General features: G+C 30.7%; 2 protein-coding genes across 11 annotated transcripts in view; both read left to right on the forward strand.

Annotated features, from left to right (window-relative positions):
* Positions 1-22532, forward strand: part of LOC145314526 (uncharacterized) — a 330684-nt gene that overhangs the window by 267918 nt on the left and 40234 nt on the right. For all 10 annotated transcript variants that reach the window (XM_080154459.1, XM_080154465.1, XM_080154466.1 and 7 more), the window contains exons 5-6: positions 16840-16876; positions 21291-21375. In XM_080154459.1, the coding sequence (XP_080010585.1) occupies positions 16840-16876; positions 21291-21375 (122 nt within the window). The remainder of the gene's footprint in view (positions 1-16839; positions 16877-21290; positions 21376-22532) is intronic.
* On the forward strand, positions 1193-12974 carry LOC145312939 (uncharacterized). Its single transcript, XM_080152149.1, has 4 exons — positions 1193-1281; positions 10589-10639; positions 10968-11063; positions 12725-12974. Exons 1-4 carry the CDS (start codon positions 1193-1195, stop codon positions 12972-12974), a joined length of 486 nt encoding a protein of 161 aa, XP_080008275.1.

Below are 22532 nucleotides of genomic sequence, written 5' to 3' on the forward strand. Positions count from 1 at the left end.
TATTTTTTCACTTTACTACAGATCCAGAATGGATACTAGCACTAAAATCTTCCACAGTTGGCAACTCTGGTCTTCCCTCAGCCAGCCTCCAATCAGCAGGGTTGCCGTCAGCAACAAATATTCATAATAAGTTTGTGTTTCGCAGCTCTGGATATCAACATCCCAGTGCTGCACAAGGCAACTATTGTTTTTTTTAAATTCCTATAAGTTTTACTTTTTTTGATCTGAAATAGGTAAAATTAAAAACAAGAACAGATATAGGAAGTCCATTTAAACAATACTTTGACTGGATCAACTGTAACAAAGCAATCATATGAGACTATTGGTTAAATTGTACACATTTTGCTATGATATCGCAATTATTCTGTGCATTTTATCTATATAATAAATTTTGTACTTTAAAATTTTGTCCCTCTGATTATGATATTGATTTATATGTTACCAAATAACACATAAAGCTGTACAAGAAAATTTAGACCATCCAGGGATTGAAATGCCAATTGATGATAAATTGATGATCACTGCAAATAATAATACAAAATTACATCTTCTGCAGATTGAAATTATGAATGAGCAACAAACAAGATAAACATTTTTATAAAACTATGGGGACTAGAATTTATCACAGTTTAATGTCCAAAGTAATGTAGACAGTACAAATGAAACAAACAATTGTTGACTTGAACTAGACATACCCCATCATCACCAACCTCACTCTCATCATGGTTCACCATATCATGGATCTCCACTCCATCAACCATTTCAAATTATTCAACAGGATACTTCAAGCCAAGGAATTTGATTTAAAAACTTAAAATGACCATTAACTCTAAGAAACCCTTAAATTGCAATACATTTGTCTGAAAGTCTTTGAATTATATGATTATTAATTAAGCCTGTTTATAGATTAAGGCATTCTCCATAAGCTAGTCACATAAATCATGTGATCCTAAAATAGCTGGAAAGAATACAAGTTTTTCATAATCAAGATATTGAAAAATTTAAAATTGGCAATCAAATAAGGCAGAACTAATTTTTCATTTTTAATTCAAAAGTTTTTAAAGTTTATTTGTGTAAAGGAAAAGGCTTTGACAACTTCTACCACTATCAACGGAGTGGCCACTCCTCCCCCAATCACTCTGTGACCCCCACCCATCATTGTCACTGCACGTGTGGGCGCAGCGTACCTGGCATGGTCATACCTGGACAGGTTATGGCTGGGGGTGGTAATGCTGTACAACCTATTGGGATGCCTGGTCCTTTACTGAATAGATCAGGAGTGTAGACAATTGTTAATTATGAACAGTAAAGAAAAACATTTCTTTGAAAAAAATCATTAATATTTTTTACTTACTTACAAATAATCAATGCATGATTTTTCAATAATTTATTGATCGATTGTCTCTGTTACAATCAATATTTGACTTACGAACATACAAAAGACTCCAGTTATTGCTGTGAAAAGTGGTTCTATAAAAAAGGGGACAAATTAGCTGAATTATCCTGATTGACGTCATATTTCCTTATAATAGAAGCTCTTTATAGTCCCTATAAAAAACGAGGATAAATTTAAAAACTTCTGGCCAAAATGTCCCAAATGACGTCATATTAGAGTAATCCATTATAAAAATATGACGTCATTCTGTAAACTTTGGCCCGAACTTTTTTAATCTATCCCCTTTTTTATAGGCACTATAAAGAGCTTCCTTCAAATATGACGTCAATCGGAATAGTTTGGCCAAACATTGTAACATTTGTTCCCCTTTTTAGGATACACTTTTACCAGTTTGAAATGCTATAGGTAGGTTAAAAATATTAAAATTGAACACATTGTACAAATCCAGGAGAAAGACATGTCCGGCCAAGATCTCTAGTTAGCACAGAATCATCATTTTCTCCCATATCATGTCATGAGAACAAACCACAGCTGAGGAACTTTAGATACTTTTTATTTGAATTTGCTGCTTCCCCCTTAGTCTCTAAGGAAAAGTGTCATAAATAGCCTAAAAAGAAGCCATGGCATTTATAATCTTTCATAGAAAAACACAACTTTGTAAGTCCTACCATTTCCGAGATATTTGTCAGATTTATCTACTATTTATGCAAGAATATTATAAATGAAATTAGTTTGAGTTTTTATAAAACCTTATAAATATCGAACTACTTTTCTTCATGTTGTCTCAAGAGTCTACAATCTAAATATTTAACTCTAACTATATAAAAAATTAAAGGAGGGGGGGGGGAGGTTTTACATATGCCAAAAATCTTCAGAGGGCCCTAACCCTGCAGGGCCTATAATCAGATGCTCTTCAAGCGCAAGACTATTTAGTGCCAAAAATAATCTAAGCTAACAATACCTAAGGTAATGAACAAACAAACAAAACCCTCCCCCTCCCCCCCCCCCCTTATTTTTTTCAATTTACTTCAAAATTTCTATTAGACACCTTAAAGGAAAAAGAAAAATTATTTTCTATTCTAAGATTATATAATATCTTGAGACATGGTTATAAAACGATTTTTGTATATAACAAATTATTATATTACTTAACAATCTCTTTAACTGGAAAAGAGAAAGTTCTAGACACTACACTAAAATCACGACGCACCGCCCACTTTCTTAAATTGTAAAAATTCCTAAAGGTTATGCAATTAATTGATCTCCGCCCAATAAAATATTTTAGGTTTTTTTTTAAATTCAGATAACTAGTTTAGGTAAATTTTGAATAGTCTTTTTTAAGTTGCTAAGCTTAGATTTTAATGACTAAAATCATGTTTTTGATGAAAGCAAAAGTTAAAAGCGGCTTAAAAGCAGTCGGACCATGGATGTTATGTACTAAATATGCTCCATAAAGCTTGGAATGTTGTCTAGAAAAAACAGAGGTCTAGCTTTATTAGCGGCTGAGTAAATCTCATTCCCCCATAGCGTTACGGACTGACTGACGGACGGACGGACGGCTAGACATAATGAATTATAAAGTAGCTTTGCTACTAAAAGCATCATTGATAAAGTGGCCAATCCTGATATTTGTAGAGTAGCTAAAATAAAATAAAATCAAATTTTAAAAATAAAAGCTTACATTTATAAATATCAAATATTTAAGCAAATAAGTAATCCATGAAAAATAAAGCCATATGGATAGACTTATCTTAGATTATATTAGGTATACATAACATTTGAAAAGTATAAACCTGCTTAAGTCAGGATAATCTATGATTGTAAATTACAAGACATAAAAATGGGCGGAGTAATCCCCAAGTTTGACCCTAAACGTCTCGTCTTTACCTGACCCCAAATGTACTTATTCATTAGCATGTTGTTAAATCATATAACCATATTAATAGTTAATATTAGAGTTATTAGTATTGAACCTTCATTTACTGTTTTTGCAAATAAATTAGTAACTCATAAGGTAGCCATTCTTCTACTATTTATAAAAAGTCATTGCAGACAAAGAATTATTATTATCAAAAGTAGTGCAGCTATTTTTAATAAATGAACAGTCAATTCTGTTTTATTATATGAATACTTCTGTGGATGGTTGATAACAATTTCATAGTTGGAATTAAGGCACTGATACCCCTTCTATTACAGACAACCATCACTTTGATTGCATGACTTTTGTATGAAAGTCTCTTGATAAATTTGCAGTTATTGTATGAACAAGGTATCCTATTATATAAAGTAGTTAGGATTTTAGTCTGAAGCTTAATTTCTCGATAACTACTGAATCGATTGGTTTATCTAGTTTATGTATGTTTCACATTACTAGTTATTTAAGGTTATTTTATTTTCAGATTCAAGTCTTGGGATGGTTTTGGGCTATTTTTTACCCCTATCTGCCCTTTAAATACAGAGCACCTATATGTTAGGTGTGAAGCTGCTCTATATTCGAGTTTGAAGCGGCTTGTTGATCTATCTAATTATTTCTATTAAATGGTTAAACCTAAAAACAGAACATCTGTACATGAAAATAATTATTAATAAAACCATAATTTCATTTCCATATAATTCCTACTTGTTGAACCTATGTGCTAACTCATCAGTATTTTATAATGTTTTATTGTTAGTAGCACAGCTATTCTATAACTTGGATATGTTTTTTTGTCTGACAGGTACTAAAAGGATATTATGCAAACTTACTCTTTTCTAATATGTTCATTAAAGGCTAATTTTAGGAATATAAAGAAATATATTGATTACAAATTTACAAATAAGAATCTAATATTCCAAGACAAGTAATGCAAAAATGTTTTAGTCTTTGTGATTCTTTTAAATTTAAATTGCCTCCTATGCTTATTAAGTTCCTGTGTTATACTTCACTGTTCTTTTATAACAAAAGTTTTCTTTGTCGCGGTTTTTATGGATGCAATTTTTCTTGTAAGCTACCATTATGTTTATTGATATATGGTTGAAGTACGTTTGATAGGTAGCTAGGGTAAGGAAACGCTATAAGACATTTTTAAAGCACTTAAATTTATGATTGCTATTAATCTTTTATAGCTAAGTTTTAAAAAGTAAATAAGAGGGCTTTTAAAGTTTTTTAATACACCATTTAATTCACCAATTAATTTCGATCATCCAATAATGACATACTAATCTTGATATCTAAGTTTAATCAAAATACTATTATATAGGATTATATATATTTAACATATGTTTTTTTTTACAAAAATAAGACAAGGATTGTATTATATTTGAGCTGCAATTAAGCTTTTTTATCTTTCTTCTTTTTTTTAAAATTCACAATTAAATTCTTAAAAAGTATAGAAATATTTTTACGAAAATATTATTTATTCCCAATGGTCTTATTGAAATTTTACATAACTTTACATTATTCTTACATTTTTAGTCTATACCTGCCCTCACCGCCCCCCCCCCCCCCAAAGTCTGGGGGTTGTAAATATTTATTATCTAAACGTGACATCCTTGTTCTATGTAATCCTCAAAGATGCCGAAATATCTTGGGCATAAAATAATTGTGATTGTCCCAGGTTGAACTCTATTAGTATTGAGGTGCTAAGTATACCTGTGGTGTGTCCGTGACCTAACCTGTACCCTGCAGGGTTGTAGTCATAGTTATGTGTGTGTTAAAATATTTCATTCTTAGTGTATTGTTAACAAAGTTTTATTTTCATCTCATTTATAGAAGGGTATATTGATAATTGCTTTGAATTTTAATATTTTTTTTGTTTTAAATAGACCAGATTTTTTCATGATACGACTGCCGCCGTCATTTTTGCATTTTTGGGGAAAGGTCATTCCTGCAACGACATAATGTTGAAAAATGTTTCAACCAACCGCAGTTTGTTAGAGGATTTTTTACTTACTAGTGACCCAATCAAAAAAGTTGGCTGATGAGGATAAACTTACAGCATCAAGTCACTATTATTGTGGTGGCGCTTGCAAGCGAAAACTGCGAAGCTCAGTTGCGGATTTTTTTTTGGCTTACTTGCAGATATGGTTTTTCAACAATATAACAAGCGGATGCGGTTATGTAACAAGATTCATAATATTAAACGAATATTTTTTTCTTTGTTTTGTTATATTTCCATATACCTTTATCCCTGGTAAGCCCCCTCTGGTTTATTTGGATTTATTTAGACACGCATTCCTTTTCAATAATTTTCTTAACATTACTTAAGAAATAATAATTATTAGAAAAATAATCTTTTCATTCAGTCCAACTGAAAACTAAAAATTTAATATGTTTCCAAACGTTTCTTAGATTTAAAAATGTTGTTTACAATATGACAAAACAAAATAATTTCTTATTTGATGAAATATCTAAACATTAATTGGTTATAAGATAGGATAAGTTATGTTATATATTCTCTACTGCAAGCGTGAGTGTTTGATTGCTTGCTTAGAAACCTTAAACTGAGCGTTTGAAATCAAGTTATACAATAATTTTCTTTAGGAAAATTTACAATTTTCTTGTGTAAAAAGTTTTCTTCTCAGTCTGTATTTGCTAAGAAAAGTAAAAATAAACTGTTGAGAAGTTTCTTCTTTTTATGAAAGTATTTCATTAAGCCCTTTCTCACGACGTATTTATTGTCTAACACCGTAGGATTGCTTTTAATTAGTATTTGTATAAAATATCTAAAATTTTAAGATAGCTATTATTTATATTTAATAGCGTAAAAACTCTATATAACTAAGAATCTTCAAACCGTCATTGAACGATGAGGATGGAAAAGATTGCCTTGATTTTTTAAAACCATCCATATTCATTAACTATATGTTGTTAAAGTTATCTTTTATACAAATGAAAACTAAGCAAATTTATACTTAAACAGTTTTAAAGGAACGTTCATTTAATTAAGATCTTATAAGACTGTTTTATTTCTGTTTGTAGAGAGAGGTTTTAAGTAATTTTTGTTCAAGAATTTCTAGGAACACAGATTAAGAATAATAATCTTCTTATCATCTTAGTTTAAAAAGTGCAGCCTCTCTGTTACAACAGTTTGTCCGTACGAACAACTGTCATTCAAAGTAAAGTATCATCTATCCTGTCTTTATCACTCTAAGGTTAAATGCTTATTTATGTTTATAATATGTATATTAAGGCACAAGCCTCTAGGGGCTTCGCATAAAATTTACAAGAAAAAAAACCCTGGGCAAATAATTGGCTTCCCATCAAATTGCTGATTAATTGACCAAAAGTTTATGAGATTTTACTCGACATTCGAATATAATATATACCACTAAAACTAGAATATTAATTTTAAATTTTGTCACCATTAATGTATTTTCCAGTATGGCTTCGAAGCCGATTAATATCCACTGGATGAGAACCGATTCTTAAGCATACTGAACAAAACTTATTTAAAGCTTGTAATTTTTAATTTATTAATTAATCCGAGGAAAGCTGTCTATAACACGATAAATAACTATTACATTTATAAAAGTTTGTTATTTATTTTTCTCCAGAGACATCTTTGATAAAGCTACGCCACCCCTGCATATATAAGTGTAAATTGTCCTTGTTACTATTATGGTGGGACATTTTGTAATGTCCAGTTTTACAGTAGTTTGCATTTATTAAGAATAATTAAACTATTTTTAAGATGCTAATTAAAGAAAAGGGATTATTACAAAAAAATACCAAATAAACAAGTACAATTATTTCCATAAGTAGCACTTTCAGGGAGGGATGGGACATTGGACTGTAAATTATGGTGGTCCCCAAGGTTTTATACTATTTTTTGGCTTGAAATCTCCATTTGCTTGTAAAACTAGCAGTCTCCTTACTTTTCCACCAATTATTTCAACAAAGGAAACGGGTAATTTGCGTTCATCTTCTTTAAATTATTGTTCATTAATTGTTTTTTTTGTTCAGAATCACAAGAAAAAGAAATCAATAACTAATTAAAAAAAGATATTTAGTGGGCAAATTTGTTAAATAAAATTAGTTAGACAAGAGATATTATAAATAATGATCTTTTTTCTCAATAAATGTTTTTATGAAAACAAAATGAATAAATATTTTTCTGGCAAAAAAAAACATTATCTGTTTAGGATCAAATAAAGTCTAAATAAATCTAATTTACTTTTCAATAAACTTAGGAATCAAATTTCACTCAAGAAATCAGGGATAGGACAACAGACGATAAAATGACCTTCCCCAAATAATTTTCGATAAATTTTATCTTTAAAAGATCATACTTATTGGAAGAGAGCACGGGTTGAAGATTATTTGCCATTATCTCTTACCTCTCTGAATTTTTATAAACTTGTGTAAGTAAGTTTTAAATCTTAGAAAAAAAGTTACAAGTTTAAAAGTTTTTGGTTATTTCTTTAAACCAGGGATTGGCATCCGCTTGTATCATCAGATGTTATTGTGTTCGCAGTTATCCGACAAAATAATAGCAATTTGTACATAGGGAAATGTGTTAATTACAGGTTTAGCTTTGTATCTGTGATCTAAAGGTATAAGACTATAGCCGGTAAATTGATGTATATTTCCAATAATAATACACAAAATTACTCCTTCTGTAGATTAAAATTAGTGGCTGAAACGTTTGGACACTTAACTAGATGAACCAACCAAATAAAAGTACCCAAAGTAGTTAAGTCAACGAATAATGATTATAGAGTTATAAAACTTGTTCAATAAACAGCCCAATGTCCCCTCACTTCCTGGAATTATAAAGTTTTGATTCTTTTTTACAATGCTGCAGTTTTCTATTCAACAATCCGCATTCGAATACAGCCGCCTTTAGGATATGTGGTTGCCTGTCCTGCTTCAACCTGGTATTTATGTACTGATTCTATTAAGATTACACAAATTCACGTTCAGCGAATAAATCATAATTTAAAAACATATTTTCTTCTTTAATAATACTATATTTCTTTCTTTTTACGCGATTATGTCGGGTTTTTAAAAAACATAGTTGTTGTTGTGTAACATTTAAATCTACGTGCAGTTGATACAACTGATTAATTCCAAATTTAATGGAAGCCTAATTAGGGACAACTTCAGATGGGGAAGGGGTGATTACCCTCTCCCCCAAACAAATTTAGGATTGCTATAGACCCTCCTAAAATTTGGGAAATATATTATCTTAAAGTTGAAATAAAAATACGCTATTCTATGATTTATTTTAGTAATCATTTTCAGTTCATTTTGTCGCTTTTAGAATCAAGCAATATATCAGCTTGTTCGTTTTGAAAAATTATTAGATTTTTATAAGCCTCCTCGAGAGTTAAAGGAAAAATCAAACAAAACTTATATATTTGAAAACTATAGTTTATGTACTCTAATAAAGTGATACTCTCAGCTGGCTTAAATAACGATATATATTTACCCTATTCCCTCCTCTCCTTCTAGATGAACAAATTAACCAAAAAATGAGATCCTTATTTGCAGCAATAATGGACGACAAATTTTCCCATTTCGATATATCCAATACTAAGATAAAAAATACATTTTTCCTGTAGTAAATTGAAGGTCAGACGTTGAGATGTAGATATTAATAAGAGAACTAATAGATCTGACACCAATTCATCAATTAGAATATAATGCCTAATAAAAGAATAAATCTAGCTGTGTTTTTCCACTAACAACAAGGATCAATATTTTCAAATGAAGTGCAGCTATTAATTGTAGTTAATAGCTATTCATCTCATCGTATTATAGACAGCCTTCTGCAGATAGTAAAATGAAAAGTTATAAAAGTTGATTCGAGTTTTGATAGACCCGAGGGGCTGAAGACACGAGCTCATAAAACTGGTATTAATTTTAAGATTGTTATAATAATAATCATACGATTCTATATTGTATAATATTGCAGTATGGCAGAGAACTGGTTCTAATCCAGCGGATAATAATCGGTCTCGAAGCCATTCTGGAAATACAATTATAGACCTTTATATAACCAACGTTATCAAACATTATAACAGTTATTATATTTTGTAGTTGCTTCCGATCAAAAATAAAATTTTATTCTAATATTCACCGATCTATAGAACACAAAAGCGCATTAAGTTCTTTTCAATCAAAGCTTGTTATTAATGTTGCGCTATATGGACATAATTAACATTGTTAATACTAAACTGTATAAACTTAAACCATTTCAATTGATATGTACCCTTTGATTTATATAAATTAACCCACATATTTATATTTTAATAGACATGGTTTATTTATTTAATTCAAAAATTATGGTTAAATAGTTATTTTAGTTTTATTAAAACCGAGGAATTTCAATATATAAAAAAAATTAATATAAATATTTTATTTTTATCTACATTCACTTTTAATAAAGGGATATAAGGAAAAGACAATGGACAATTAATAAATTATTTCTCTTATCAAAATTCAAAATGTCCTCCTTTAGTAGATTAAAACTTGTATAGAGAGGAATATGTGTTTTATTAAACATTTCACCTAATAATCTTAAAAGTTTGAGGATAAGATTTATCAACAGTTTGTAATCCCCTTCATCTATGACAAAAACACACAATAAGCAAATATTTGATTTAAACATTCTATATAAATAGTTATTATGTATAGAATGTTAAGGCTAAATTTTCTCTAATTTAGTATTTTTGGATTCTAAAACATTGAGCTATGAAAACAAGACTATTTACGTCCACAAAACAAAAAACATATATATAAAGTATATTGAAAGCTTTAGATATTATTACATATTAATTTTTATATGCCTTATATCTCCTATAATCATGTTTCTTACAATATGCTTGGCTTTAAACCACGAACGTCAAGTTACAAAAAGTTATTAATGGGTAAAAATAGTTCGTTTCGTTAATGCTTCAAATATCAATTACCTCGTTGGGATATTAGATCAAAGAACATCCAACAGACAATCAACCCTTTAATTTCCTTTGTCTACAAGTCCTACCTGTGCATGTTAATGAAATGCGAATGTTTATTGGCCGAGGCATTGCTTCTACCTTAAACCTTAATACAATAATTGTATCATTGTCACATGCCCGACATAGTAGTAGTAGGTACCAATCTTACTGTCTTTAGTATGACGCGGTTTGGATCTGACTTGAACTTGGCCTTAAGCAGACAAGTACTTGAATCAAGTAGAAAGTATCTAAATGAAACCATAAATATAGTGTTGACAGTGGAAAGAGTCCTCCAAGTTTTGTGGTCACCAGTCCTGCCAGGTTTATAACAATTTACATATTTTGAAATAAATGTATAGATTACTTTTAAATAAACAAAGTATTATGCATTATAGAAAGTGCAGTAATTAAAGACATATTTTCTGTAGATATAGAATATGGCATATATAGTAAATGTAATGTTGAAAATTTTGTGTTTGGATGTAATTGTTGGGGGGTGGGTAGGGTTTAATGATTGACTAGGTGAATTTTCGAGCTATGTGAAATGCAGAATGTGTGAGGAGAGAAACTGCAGTTATTAGGAAGGATCATATTTTTGTTAAAAAGTAGATGTGCTACTTTAAAAATAAATAAAATTGTTAAAAATAAGATCTACCACAAGTTTACTGAACAATGGAGAGGAGGAGGGGAGACATGTGTACAGGAACCCATTCCTTTCTCAGGATAACAGCTGTAATAACTCCAGGTATTCTATACAAATTTCTCTGGATAACAGCTGTAATAACTCCAGGTATTTTATACAATTTTCTCTGAATAACAGCTGTAATAACTCCAGGTATTCTATACAATTTTCTCTGGATAACAGCTGTAATAACTCCAGGTATTCTATACAATTTTCTCTGGATAACAGCTGTAATACCTCCAGGTACTCTATACAATTTTCTCTGGATAACAGCTGTAATAACTCCAGGTATTCTATACATTTTTCTCTGGATAACAGCTGTAATAACTCCAGGTATTCTAGACAATTTTCTCTGGATAACAGCTGTAATAATTCCAGGTATTCTATACAATTTTTCTCTGGATAAGAGCTGTAACAACTCCAGGTATTCTAGACAATTTTCTCTGGATAACAGCTGTAATAACTCCAGGTATTCCTTTCTCTGGATAATAGCTGTAACAACTCCAGGTATTCTATACATTTTTCGTTCTTGTTTAAATAGAAAAATACGGTCAACTGCAACAAAGTGCCCCTCGAGCACTAACCTACCCCAAAATCCCTGATTTTATAAACTAATTTGTTATATTAAAACATGGCGGGGGAGTATTTGTTCCCATGCCTAAACCCTGTGGGGCCTATACCTGCAGTGCTAGTGCAAGGCCATTCAGACCAAAACTTGATTTCAGAAAAATAATTTTTTCTCGTTTGAACCAAAAATTTTCAAAGAATTTCTGTTTTGTAAGTCTATATTTTAAACAAAATTACTGCAAATAGTTTTATTTTGTAGGAGTGCTACTTACAATTTTGTTCTTCTGACTGTTCGAACTAAAATGTTTTCTTTAACTGATAATAAAGATAGACTTATAGATTCTTTGTGATTCCCCTGACTAATAAGCAATTATTTAATAACTCAGTTATACTCTACAAGCTACCTACAAGCAACTACTCTATAATTCACTCTATCAATGAATTTATTCGTTTTATTGATACTATGCTTCGCTACTTTCGGATGTTGTCAACCTTGAGTTCTTGCTTTTCATTTATATTTGTTATTTTAGATTTGTATATTTAGAAAGTGCGCGAGAAATTTAAATATTTTAACACAGAGAGACAGATATTTTCTTTCATTCAAGTATAGTTATGTCACAAAAAGAGTATTTTGCTATGAGGATAATAATATTTCTTTCGTGGGTTATATTCTACTAATTTATCTCAAGGTTTATGTTTCTCCGTCACTATCTCGTTAACGGTTTGAGTTCTCTATATTCATATGGCTATCTTAGGCTACTTTATTATTATTGGGATGGTTTAAGACTACTTTTCTACCATTTCCCATTGGAATTCAAATTTAGAGTCCCTGAATACTAGAGGAGCAACCGTTAGTAGAACAGAAAGCATAAAGACAAATTAATCAAAACTGTAGTTAATCCCTTGTTAAGTGGTCTAACAAATCTATAAATATAGATGTATAACCAGACAACTACCTGGATCCCTCTGATGGGGACATTTTTCTTCTGCTAGCAAATTGCTGTCTTCTATTTTGTAGCGAATTGGCTGTGTTGTTGTTCCCGATGCTATTGGTTGATTTTCAAGAACCAATTGAAAGCGCACAGGATCCTCAGGACATACAGTTATTTAGCCCCTTTCCCCTCTATTGTTTTACTCTAATGTGGACTTATATTTAGATCTCCAAGTATCGACGTCCCGCGTACAGAATCCCTCCGCATGTCCAACCCCCGGATTTCAGACGCGTGCACAGAGATCTCGGAGGTGAGCATGACGTCAGAGAGATCCCTGAGCTTCAACAATATCTCTGATATGGAGGCGTGTATGGAGGATATGGTTACACCTGCAGCTGTCCTCCTGGGGTGCTCCAGCACAGGAGAGCATGATATAAACATGATGAAATACATCCTTACCTTGGATTTAGATTAGATTCACTCTTTAGAAATTCTATTTGGTTTTAGGCTTATTAGAAAGAAATTCCTGCTTTTTAAAAATGAACTAGCTTTTAGTTATTTTTTTCCCATTTTCTAACTCCTGCGAGCCTTGCCTGCCTAGTCCTACCCTGTACCCAATATAATGAAATCTACACGGAAAAACTTTTAATAAAAGTGTGGGGTGGTTTCTAAGCTTGACATTTTTAAGAAAACCGACGGATATTCTTTGCTAAAATGTATAAGTCATTGTTAAACAGGTTGTTCCAAGCAGTTAATAAATTTGAATTTTTTTCGCAGTAAATGTATAAATATGACTTATATTTGGACATTGCACCGACGTTCTTACAAACGTATTGACAATAATATACCCAAGTTATAGAGTAGCTGCGACTCCCAAAATTTTAACATCCACTATATCAAACTAAAACTATGTACAGGAAACTTGGCCCATCCAACATTCAAGATAAATGGAATCCCTTATGGTTCCATAGATAGATACCATAAGTATGCACATCAACAGGCTAAAACGGAATCACCAAACTCCCCTAGGTATAATAATTCAAACAAAACAGGAAAAAAATGCCAAATCACCTTTAATTTTTGGCCATTGTAAAATAATCAATACTGCAACGAAATATATTTATTTTCTTTATATTAGCCTCAAATATTTATAATCTTTTACAGATAAACGTTATTAGCAATTTTGAAAAAAAATGTATTTTATATCAATACAATGAGTTAAAAAGAATAAAATATTCTTTGAGTATTAGTCAGTGAAATTTGAAGCACAAAAGGTACATTTACACAAGAATTGTATAAATAATTATTTTTAGGAGTAGTCAGGGTAAAAATGAGGATTTGTTTATTGAACATGTTTCAGTACTTCAGGATCAACAGTGTAGGTTAGAACAGCTTCTATTTATTTGCTAAGACGACATTTTTATAAACTATATTTATAAGTTATTACTAAAATCAAAGACGACTTTGAGATTAAAAGAGAAATTGATAGAAAACAAGTGGATAGATCAAAAGTTTTTATTTTATTTCGTTAAAATATATAAGATGCTGCATCCCTAGCATTTATAAGCGCTATACATATGAAGGGGAAGAAGGGATGACGGAAATGGCTCAAAACCCTTTTCAAGACTTATACACATAAATAAAATAACCTAAAACCATATTAGGACCAATATGAATTTTCCCTAATAGAAAAATCGGTTTAGTAGTCACAGTCCGGTCAGAAAAAAAACCTTCATACTTTTAAATAGAAAATTAAGTTTTTTAAGTGGCCTCTGTATACATTATCATTTTTAATATAATATGATTTTTCTACCTAATAACATTACATAAACTAAGTAGTGCATCTTCTTTAAAATTCAATTTCCAACTTCTCTGGAAAATTCTTTTGAATTCGGAAAATATTTTTAAAAATAATTTCCTAAATGTCTGTATCATATATATTTGGATCTGATAGAACATTTATGGTACTTTTGAAAAGATACTCTAATAGCTGGGTTTTATTGTATTTCCTTAATATAAAAAACAAAATACTATAAAAGCAAAAAAAAATATGTTTCCCTGTAGGGTAGGATAAAGCATTTAACATGCAGATAAATAAACAAATGTTTTATTGGTGAGCTATGCACACGATAACACAATAATGGTTCTATTAATGAGCGTTGCACGACAATAAACTAATGTTCCATAGCTTCAAAATAAACCAATATTCTATAGAGCAACAACTTATTATTCTGTAGATGAGCTTTGCATTACAACAAAATATCTATAGATGAGCTATGCTACATAACAAAAACATCATTTAACATCAAAGATGAGCTATATATGCTCTATAACTTATACCCATATTCTATAGATAAACAAAGATTTACAAGAAAAAACAAATGTTCTATAGATCAGCAACAACATAAACCAATATTCTATAGATGAGTTACACGTGACGGCAAAAAAATAAAGTTTTATACAGTTGAGCTAAATACTACAAATTATACCCAAATCTATTAATGAGCTATTCAAATTACAACAAAATTAATGTTCTCTAGTTGAGCTAAAAATGACAATATATAGATGTAGCATTGTTATATTTGCAGGTTTTGTTGTAAATCCAGCAGTGATCCAGAACATAGCGATTGTTCCAGAATTAAAATATTTACCAGAGGTATTGTGTGAAATAATAACAAGAAAAAAAATAAATGTTTCAAGATTGTAATCTAATAAATATTTTAAAAATTTGAAGTTAAAATTGAATTATACATATTCAGTGTGATTAAAATTAAAATCTTTAAATTTTAAAGTTGAATTATACTGCCAATAGTTAAAGTTTTGATTTAGTTGATTTAATATGAAAGTATATCTAAAAAGAGATGAGGTATAAACATATTTATTATGTTGTATGATTCTGACTTAAAACCATTTTAACATAATTGTACTAAAACTAATTGTTGATTAGTTAATTAGTAGTGACATCATTTCTATACAATTACAATGTTTTTTTAGAATGTGTATTTTTAGTATCATAGTTCACTACATGTACAACTTATATGAATAGGGTAATTAAAATGTAATTAAAAATATAACTACATAATGTATGTATGTATAATATCAAAAATAGAAGCAAGGCTACCTTTTAACCAATATCTGTCTGACTGTCCAACGCATAAGAAAATCAGTACTTATTACAACATTACATTCAAAGAGCAAATCACTATAATATGGTGTTTCTGAAAGCTGTGCTCAGCAGCCGCTCGTCAGCAGCGACTAAGCCTGAAATTTAAACCAATTAGATGCTTTAAAAATTTTTTCTCATAATTAAAAAAAACCTTTAATAGGATGATTTCCCTGAGACTTTCCGATGACTGACGAGCAGCCGTAGCGCCCTGTTTAAAAGTCTTACTGTCTTTTTAAGCATCAAATTATACACAAAAAAAAATTAGTGTTCTTTTCTTTGGTTCTTTATAAAAAAAGTATGTTAGTTTTTTATATGTTTGATCGTGTATTTGGCCATAACTCTGTCAAAAATACTTACAAAACAGACCTTTTTTGACCAAAGAAACTAAAACAGTTTCTTAACAAGCCCAAGTAATTAATTGTCCCATATCTTTGTAAGCATTTTTGACAGAGTTTTGGCCAAATATGTACATGATTGAACATATAAAAACCTATCAGACTTTATGTTGTTGGGATACTTATGGATATAATTGTCCTTTTAATAATATAATTACACCCATTTATCAACTGCAACCAAAACAGACTTATGTATCATTCTTTTGTATACAACACAATTCAACATTGTATTATATGTACAGAACACATACAACCATATATTATTTACAAAAAATTTTTGTTGAACATTGAAAGCGAAGCTGCTCTAAAAGTCCAAGGTGTGTGTATGTTTGTCAATAACGATTTAAATTCCGTTAGTTTCTCTGTTGAATGAAAAATCAATGAAAAAATCCAATTGACAAAAACATTAAAATCAGAATTGACAGCATTGTATTATTTTAACTTAAAATTTCCAGTTTAGCTTCGAAACCGGTTGATATCCAGTAAGTTAGAACTGGTTCTTAGCCATATAAAAACTAATGTATATCATCTTATTACAGACAATTTTCCACGAATATTAGAATAAAAATCATAAAAATAAAACCAGTTTTGTAAGCTTGGGTTAACAAACCTTGTTTTAATCTTATATTTTTTTTAGAAAAGTTGTCTATAAAACTATGCGATAAAAAACTATTCTGCAATCAAAAGAAATTTTTCTCGTTGTATATTGATTTATCCTTGCGATGATTTATAGCTGTAATGTAAAGAAAATGTTTTTAACATATATTTTTATATTTCAGGTTTAGTTGAGAAAAGTGAGGCCAATAATTCTTTAGGGTAAGTTTTTATTTTAAATTAACTACGCGGTCTGTCTGTCAGCCTTTAACAGAAAGTAGTTCATCTTAATTTAGGCGCGTTTGAATCGATCCTTCGCTTTTAAACCTAATGTTCAAGCTGTAACAATTTAGTATATTAAACTTTACATTACTACAAGAAGTTCGGTAATTTTTTTTTATTTTCCTGTATTTTTTTGGCGCAGAATGTTGACATGATAAGATTAGACTATTGATTTACCTATAGAAATGATGCTTCCTAAATAGATTAGGCACTATTTTTTTCTTTTTCCTTCATAGTAGCTACTCCAAAAGTGCTGTGTCTGTCTATCTATTTTTCTGCAATGTTATTGGTGGCCAATTTTTATTTTTAAAAATGCAATAATTTCCTTTCTCGTATTCAGTCGAATCCGGTGGATAGGAACCGGTTCTCATCCATACGAAAAAAATTATGTCTAGCATCGTATTATATCCAGTTTTCTACGAATATAAAAATTTACACTCATAAGATTAAAACCAGTATTTTTTAATCTTATAATTGTACATTTAATATCCGCGGAAAGCTGTTTATAATACGATGTGAGAAATAAATTTTTCATTCCTTTAAAATTCCTTTTTTTCAACTCCCTTTTTTCCCCTACCCCTTTAATTCTATTGACAGCAACATCTAAACATTTCTAAACAAAAAAAACTTCGCTACATGTGGATGTAATCATTCTTATTTTTTGATCATTTGTCATATGAAATATACAGATTGTTCAACAAATTTAACTTTCAATACGTAGGTAATATATTTCTTTCAACTTTTGTAAATAAAAATATTTATGAAATTTTGAAATTAAGTGTTGTAAAGTGTCAGAAACAGTCAAACCTGCTGCAAACCCCTCATACACCCAGTGGAGAACCCATATGCCCCCCTCTTTAAACAATCTAATCCTTATATAAAAGTAACTGGATCTCTGTGTGTACTGAAAGAATCTCTTTAATCGCCGATTCTAAAGGCCTTTTTCAATATTTTTTGTAAACAGCATATCAGAATATAGATTTAAAAGAAGTGCAACTAGAGGCCTCTAGGTGCGTAGCTGCTAGTGTTAATAATATAGCGTTATTGGATTAGTTTTGCACCAATGAAGAGATCTAAAAATTGCTGCTGAATGTTGAACATTATGTCGACGTATAATCGGTCGAGTAATATTTATGCAGTCTTATTATCATTAGTCATATTGATTCGACTAAATGTCATTTATAAATGGATTTATTATTACTTAGGTCTTACACCTGATTATTATGTACTTTAATAAAGTCAAACTTGTAGCTGGTTGATATAACGATTCCCCCATCCACCCCCTTTTCCCCAATCATCTCCCCTCCTCCTGGATAAAAGAACTCACCAATAAGTTCATGCTAATTAATAATTGACGACAATATTTCCCCTGTCATGATATCCACGTATATTTTACATCGGTTCATTTATGGCCATCTAATGCCTTTTAGACGGCAATATGTCACAATTGGACAGTTTTAACAGGGTATATAAAAGGTCAAACATTACCACTTCTCCAGGGCTGAGGCGACGTGATTCATTAAATTTTATATCTACACAATTTTAGGGGGTGGGGGGATGATACTTTGGTGAAAGAAAAGGATTTTTATGAAATCTGCAATTTTTCTGTGAAATGGTATTTTAGCTTCAATACCAGAGAAATTCTGTCATATGTGTCAACATTTTTATTGATAAAATAAAATTTATACTTTTTAATGTATTATGTTGGTTTTGGTAGATTAGTTTTTAGTATTTATGGATGTAGAATAATCGTGGATATTATAAAATTTGTCGTCAAATGAGCTTGCTAACATGAAACTCATTAATTGGTCAATTCATTCATCTAGTACGAAGGGAGGGAATATGATAAAGGGGGTGGAAGGGAGGAATCTTTATTTTATCCCGCTACGTGTTTCACTTTATCAGGAACATGAAAATCTTCTGTAAGATCCAAGTAATAATATATCCATTTTATCATTTTAACAAAGAATTTAGTCTTTTACAAAAACAGACAATAGGGCAATTTTTTTTACTAAAATAAACTTTATATGTTTATCTATTTTAAAAATTACTTGAAATAGAGGAACTTACTTTAAAGGTTAAACTTATTTTTCAAAATGCCAAAACCCTAACATTTAAAAAAAAAGCCATCTGATTCAGAAAATTATTATAGAGTTTAGTTCATAGTTTTAAGATATGCATTTTGTTTAAATGAATTAAAGTGTACAAATGCATCGGTTTTTTTTATTTTGGATTCAAGCGTTCTTGCTACATTGCACGTCAAAGTGATTTTTTATTTATTTTGAGTAATTGTTTAATTTTGTAAGGGCATCAATATAATAGCTTTCCATTATAGCATCATTTCAAGGAATTTTAGTACTTTTTAGTTGCATAAGATGTGCGTTTGTCATTTAAAGCAAATCAAATAGTATTAGATACTTTAATCAAATAAACCAAAAAAGCATTTCCATAAAATTATAATAGCCTTAAATTTTTTATCGTATTATAAAAAACTAGTGGCTACGCCCCTAGACGCCTCTAGGGGCACTTAAGGTAAGATGGGGAAAAGTCGATCTCATCCCATTTTAAATTTGAGTTGCAAAAGAGTAAAAACAATAGTTTTTTGGGGGGAGGGGGGTGAAATACACCCTCCCCAAAATAGTTTAAAACCTTCCCAGGACCTATAAGAAGCTTCACTGTAAAGGAGAACAATATCGGTTCAGCGGTTAGCGAGATCCTTCGGGACAAACAAAAAACGCTTACTACTTTATATAATAGGATAGTAGGTTTTTTAGAACAACTGAACCGATTGAGTTTTTCATAGCAGGAAAACTTCACTTACGTCGTGGAAAATTTACCTTTAGATTTAAGTTTTGGGTTGGTTCTAGGCTATTTTCCTCCACCTTAATATATTCGTGATTATCTAGAGAACTTTAGGGCATGATCCACATGTTATGGGATGCAATACTCTAATACCTCTTGTGGATATTAGGTTAAGTAACCCTTTGATTGCACGACCTTTGTCTGAGGAGTCCTAACTGTGCATATAAAAAGTTGCGCCTGTTTATGGACCAAGGCATTCCTACTACTCTAACTATTTATGTCGCTCACATTACATAGCAGCAGTAGGAACCATTTTTAATATCTTCAGTTATTAGTTGCCAGACAAGCATATATGAGTATAATATTTCAGGGTTGCCAGACCAGCATATATGAGTATAATATTTCAGGGTTGCCAGACCAGCATATGAGTATAATATTTTAGGGTTGCCAGACCAGCATATATGAGTATAATATTTCAGAGTTGCCAGACCAGCATATATGAGTATGATATTTCAGGGTTGCCAGACCAGCATATATGAGTATAATATTTCTGGGTTGCCAGACCAGCATTAATGAGTATAATATTTCAGGGTTGCCAGACCAGCATATATGAGTATAATGTTTCAGGGTTGCCAGACCAGCATATATGAGTATAATATTTCATGGTTGTTAGACCAGCATATATGAGTATAATATTCCAGAGTTGCCAGACCAGCATATATGAGTATAATATTTTAGGGTTGCCAAACTAGCATATATGAGTATAATATTTCAGGGTTGCCAGACCAGCATAAATGAGTATAATATTTCAGGGTTGCCAGACCAGCATATATGAGTATAATATTTCAGGGTTGCCAGACTAGCATATATGAATATAATATTTCATGGTTGTTAGACCATCATATATGAGTATAATATTTCAGGATTGCCAGACCAGCATATATGAGTATAATATTTCATGGTTGTTAGACCAGCATATATGAGTATAATATTCCAGGGTTGCCAGACCAGCATATATGAGTATAATATTTTAGGGTTGCCAAACTAGCATATATGAGTATAATATTTCAGGGTTGCCAGACCAGCATAAATGAGTAAAATATTTCAGGGTTGCCAGACCAGCATATATGAGTATAATATTTCAGGGTTGCCAGACCAGCATATATGAGTAAATTATTTCAGGGTTGCCAGACCAGCATATATGAGTATAATATTTCAGGGTTGCCAGACCAGCATATATGAGTATAATATTTCAGGGTTGCCAGACCAGCATATATGAGTATAATATTTCAGGGTTGCCAGACCAGCATATATGAGTATAATATTTCAGGGTTGCCAGACCAGCATATATGAGTATAATATTTCATGGTTGCCAGACCAGCATATATGAGTATAATATTTCAGGGTTGCCAGACCAGCATATATGAGTATAATATTTCAGGGTTGCTAGACCAGCATATATGAGTATAATATTTCAGGGTTGCCAGACCAGCATATATGAGTATAATATTTCAGGGTTGCCAGACCAGCATATATGAGTTTAATATTTCAGGGTTGCCAGACCAGCATATATGAGTTTACCCTCCCCGAATATTCCCACAGCAGAAGATGAAGAAACGGATGGCGGGACAACAGAGGTAAAAATTATTTTAGAAAAAGAACATTGATAATAAACTAACAACATAATAGGCGAAAACAGTATAAACTTTTCTATTAATATTAATATTAAATATCAAAATAAAATTTTATGCAAAAAAGAACTAATAAAATTAGATTGAGAGGGGAGGGGGAAGATAGTGAGGGGGAATTTCTTTGAGGGATGATTTCTCTTGCCATGGCTAAAGTAACCTTCTCAAAAATAGATAAGAATTTATTCTAAAGTATGAGAACCTTCATTGAAAAGGAACTTTATATTAGTCCAGGCAGATACAGACAGATTGAATGTTGACATTTACCTCTAGAAAGGAATAAAGTACAACAAAGTAAAATACAGTCTCAAATATATCAGTGTTTTTTTCTTGTTTACATCAATTTTCGTTACTACTTACTGGCTTTTCAACTGCTTAAAGAAAAACTGTTTATTATACATACAATAAGCTGCTAAATTCAAAAAAAATTGTAAAATAATTTATGCAGGTGTTGCAAAGTAAAATGAAAGTAAGTCTGTTAAAGAAAAAATGAAAACCATTTTGGTTGTAATACTTTCGAAAGAAAAATGGTAAATTCCCACAATCTATAAATCGACCACCGGCCCTCCATTAAAACCAATTTTCACCAAATTTTTTTTGGTGTAGAAAATAAAAATTATCTAGCATAATTATTTTGCCCTTTTTGAAATCATTCTTTTCGGATATAAGGCTTCTCATTAGGAGAAAAGGTTAGGGGAAAGGATTAAATATATTTTAAATAAAGCTATTTCTTGCCTAACCCTTGCCGGAAACAATTGCACTAAAGTCAGGCTTCTCCTTATCCTTATTTTCCTAAACTCAAAAAGAAACAAAAAAAGGAGTATGTGTTTTTGACTTTTTAAGGGAACAAAAATGGTCAACTTGAGTATAAAGAGATTTTGTTGAAAAAATTTATTAAAAAGTTTTTACTCTCTGTGTACACTGTACGTGGTGGGACAAACTTGTTTCACTAAATAGCTGCCAAATCAGCAAGGTTCGGCAGCCAAATAAGCCGCAGAGCTCTGCAGCTTGAATACGATCAGATTTATTTAGATTATATTATTCAAAATTCGCCATTCTTAGACTTTAGAAGCTTCGCCTAAGAAAAAATCTAGTATAGGTCATAA

This window comes from Acartia tonsa, chromosome 3 (genome assembly GCF_053477335.1).
Source record: "Acartia tonsa isolate MP-2025a chromosome 3, ASM5347733v1, whole genome shotgun sequence".
Taxonomy (NCBI): Eukaryota; Metazoa; Arthropoda; class Copepoda; order Calanoida; family Acartiidae; genus Acartia; species Acartia tonsa.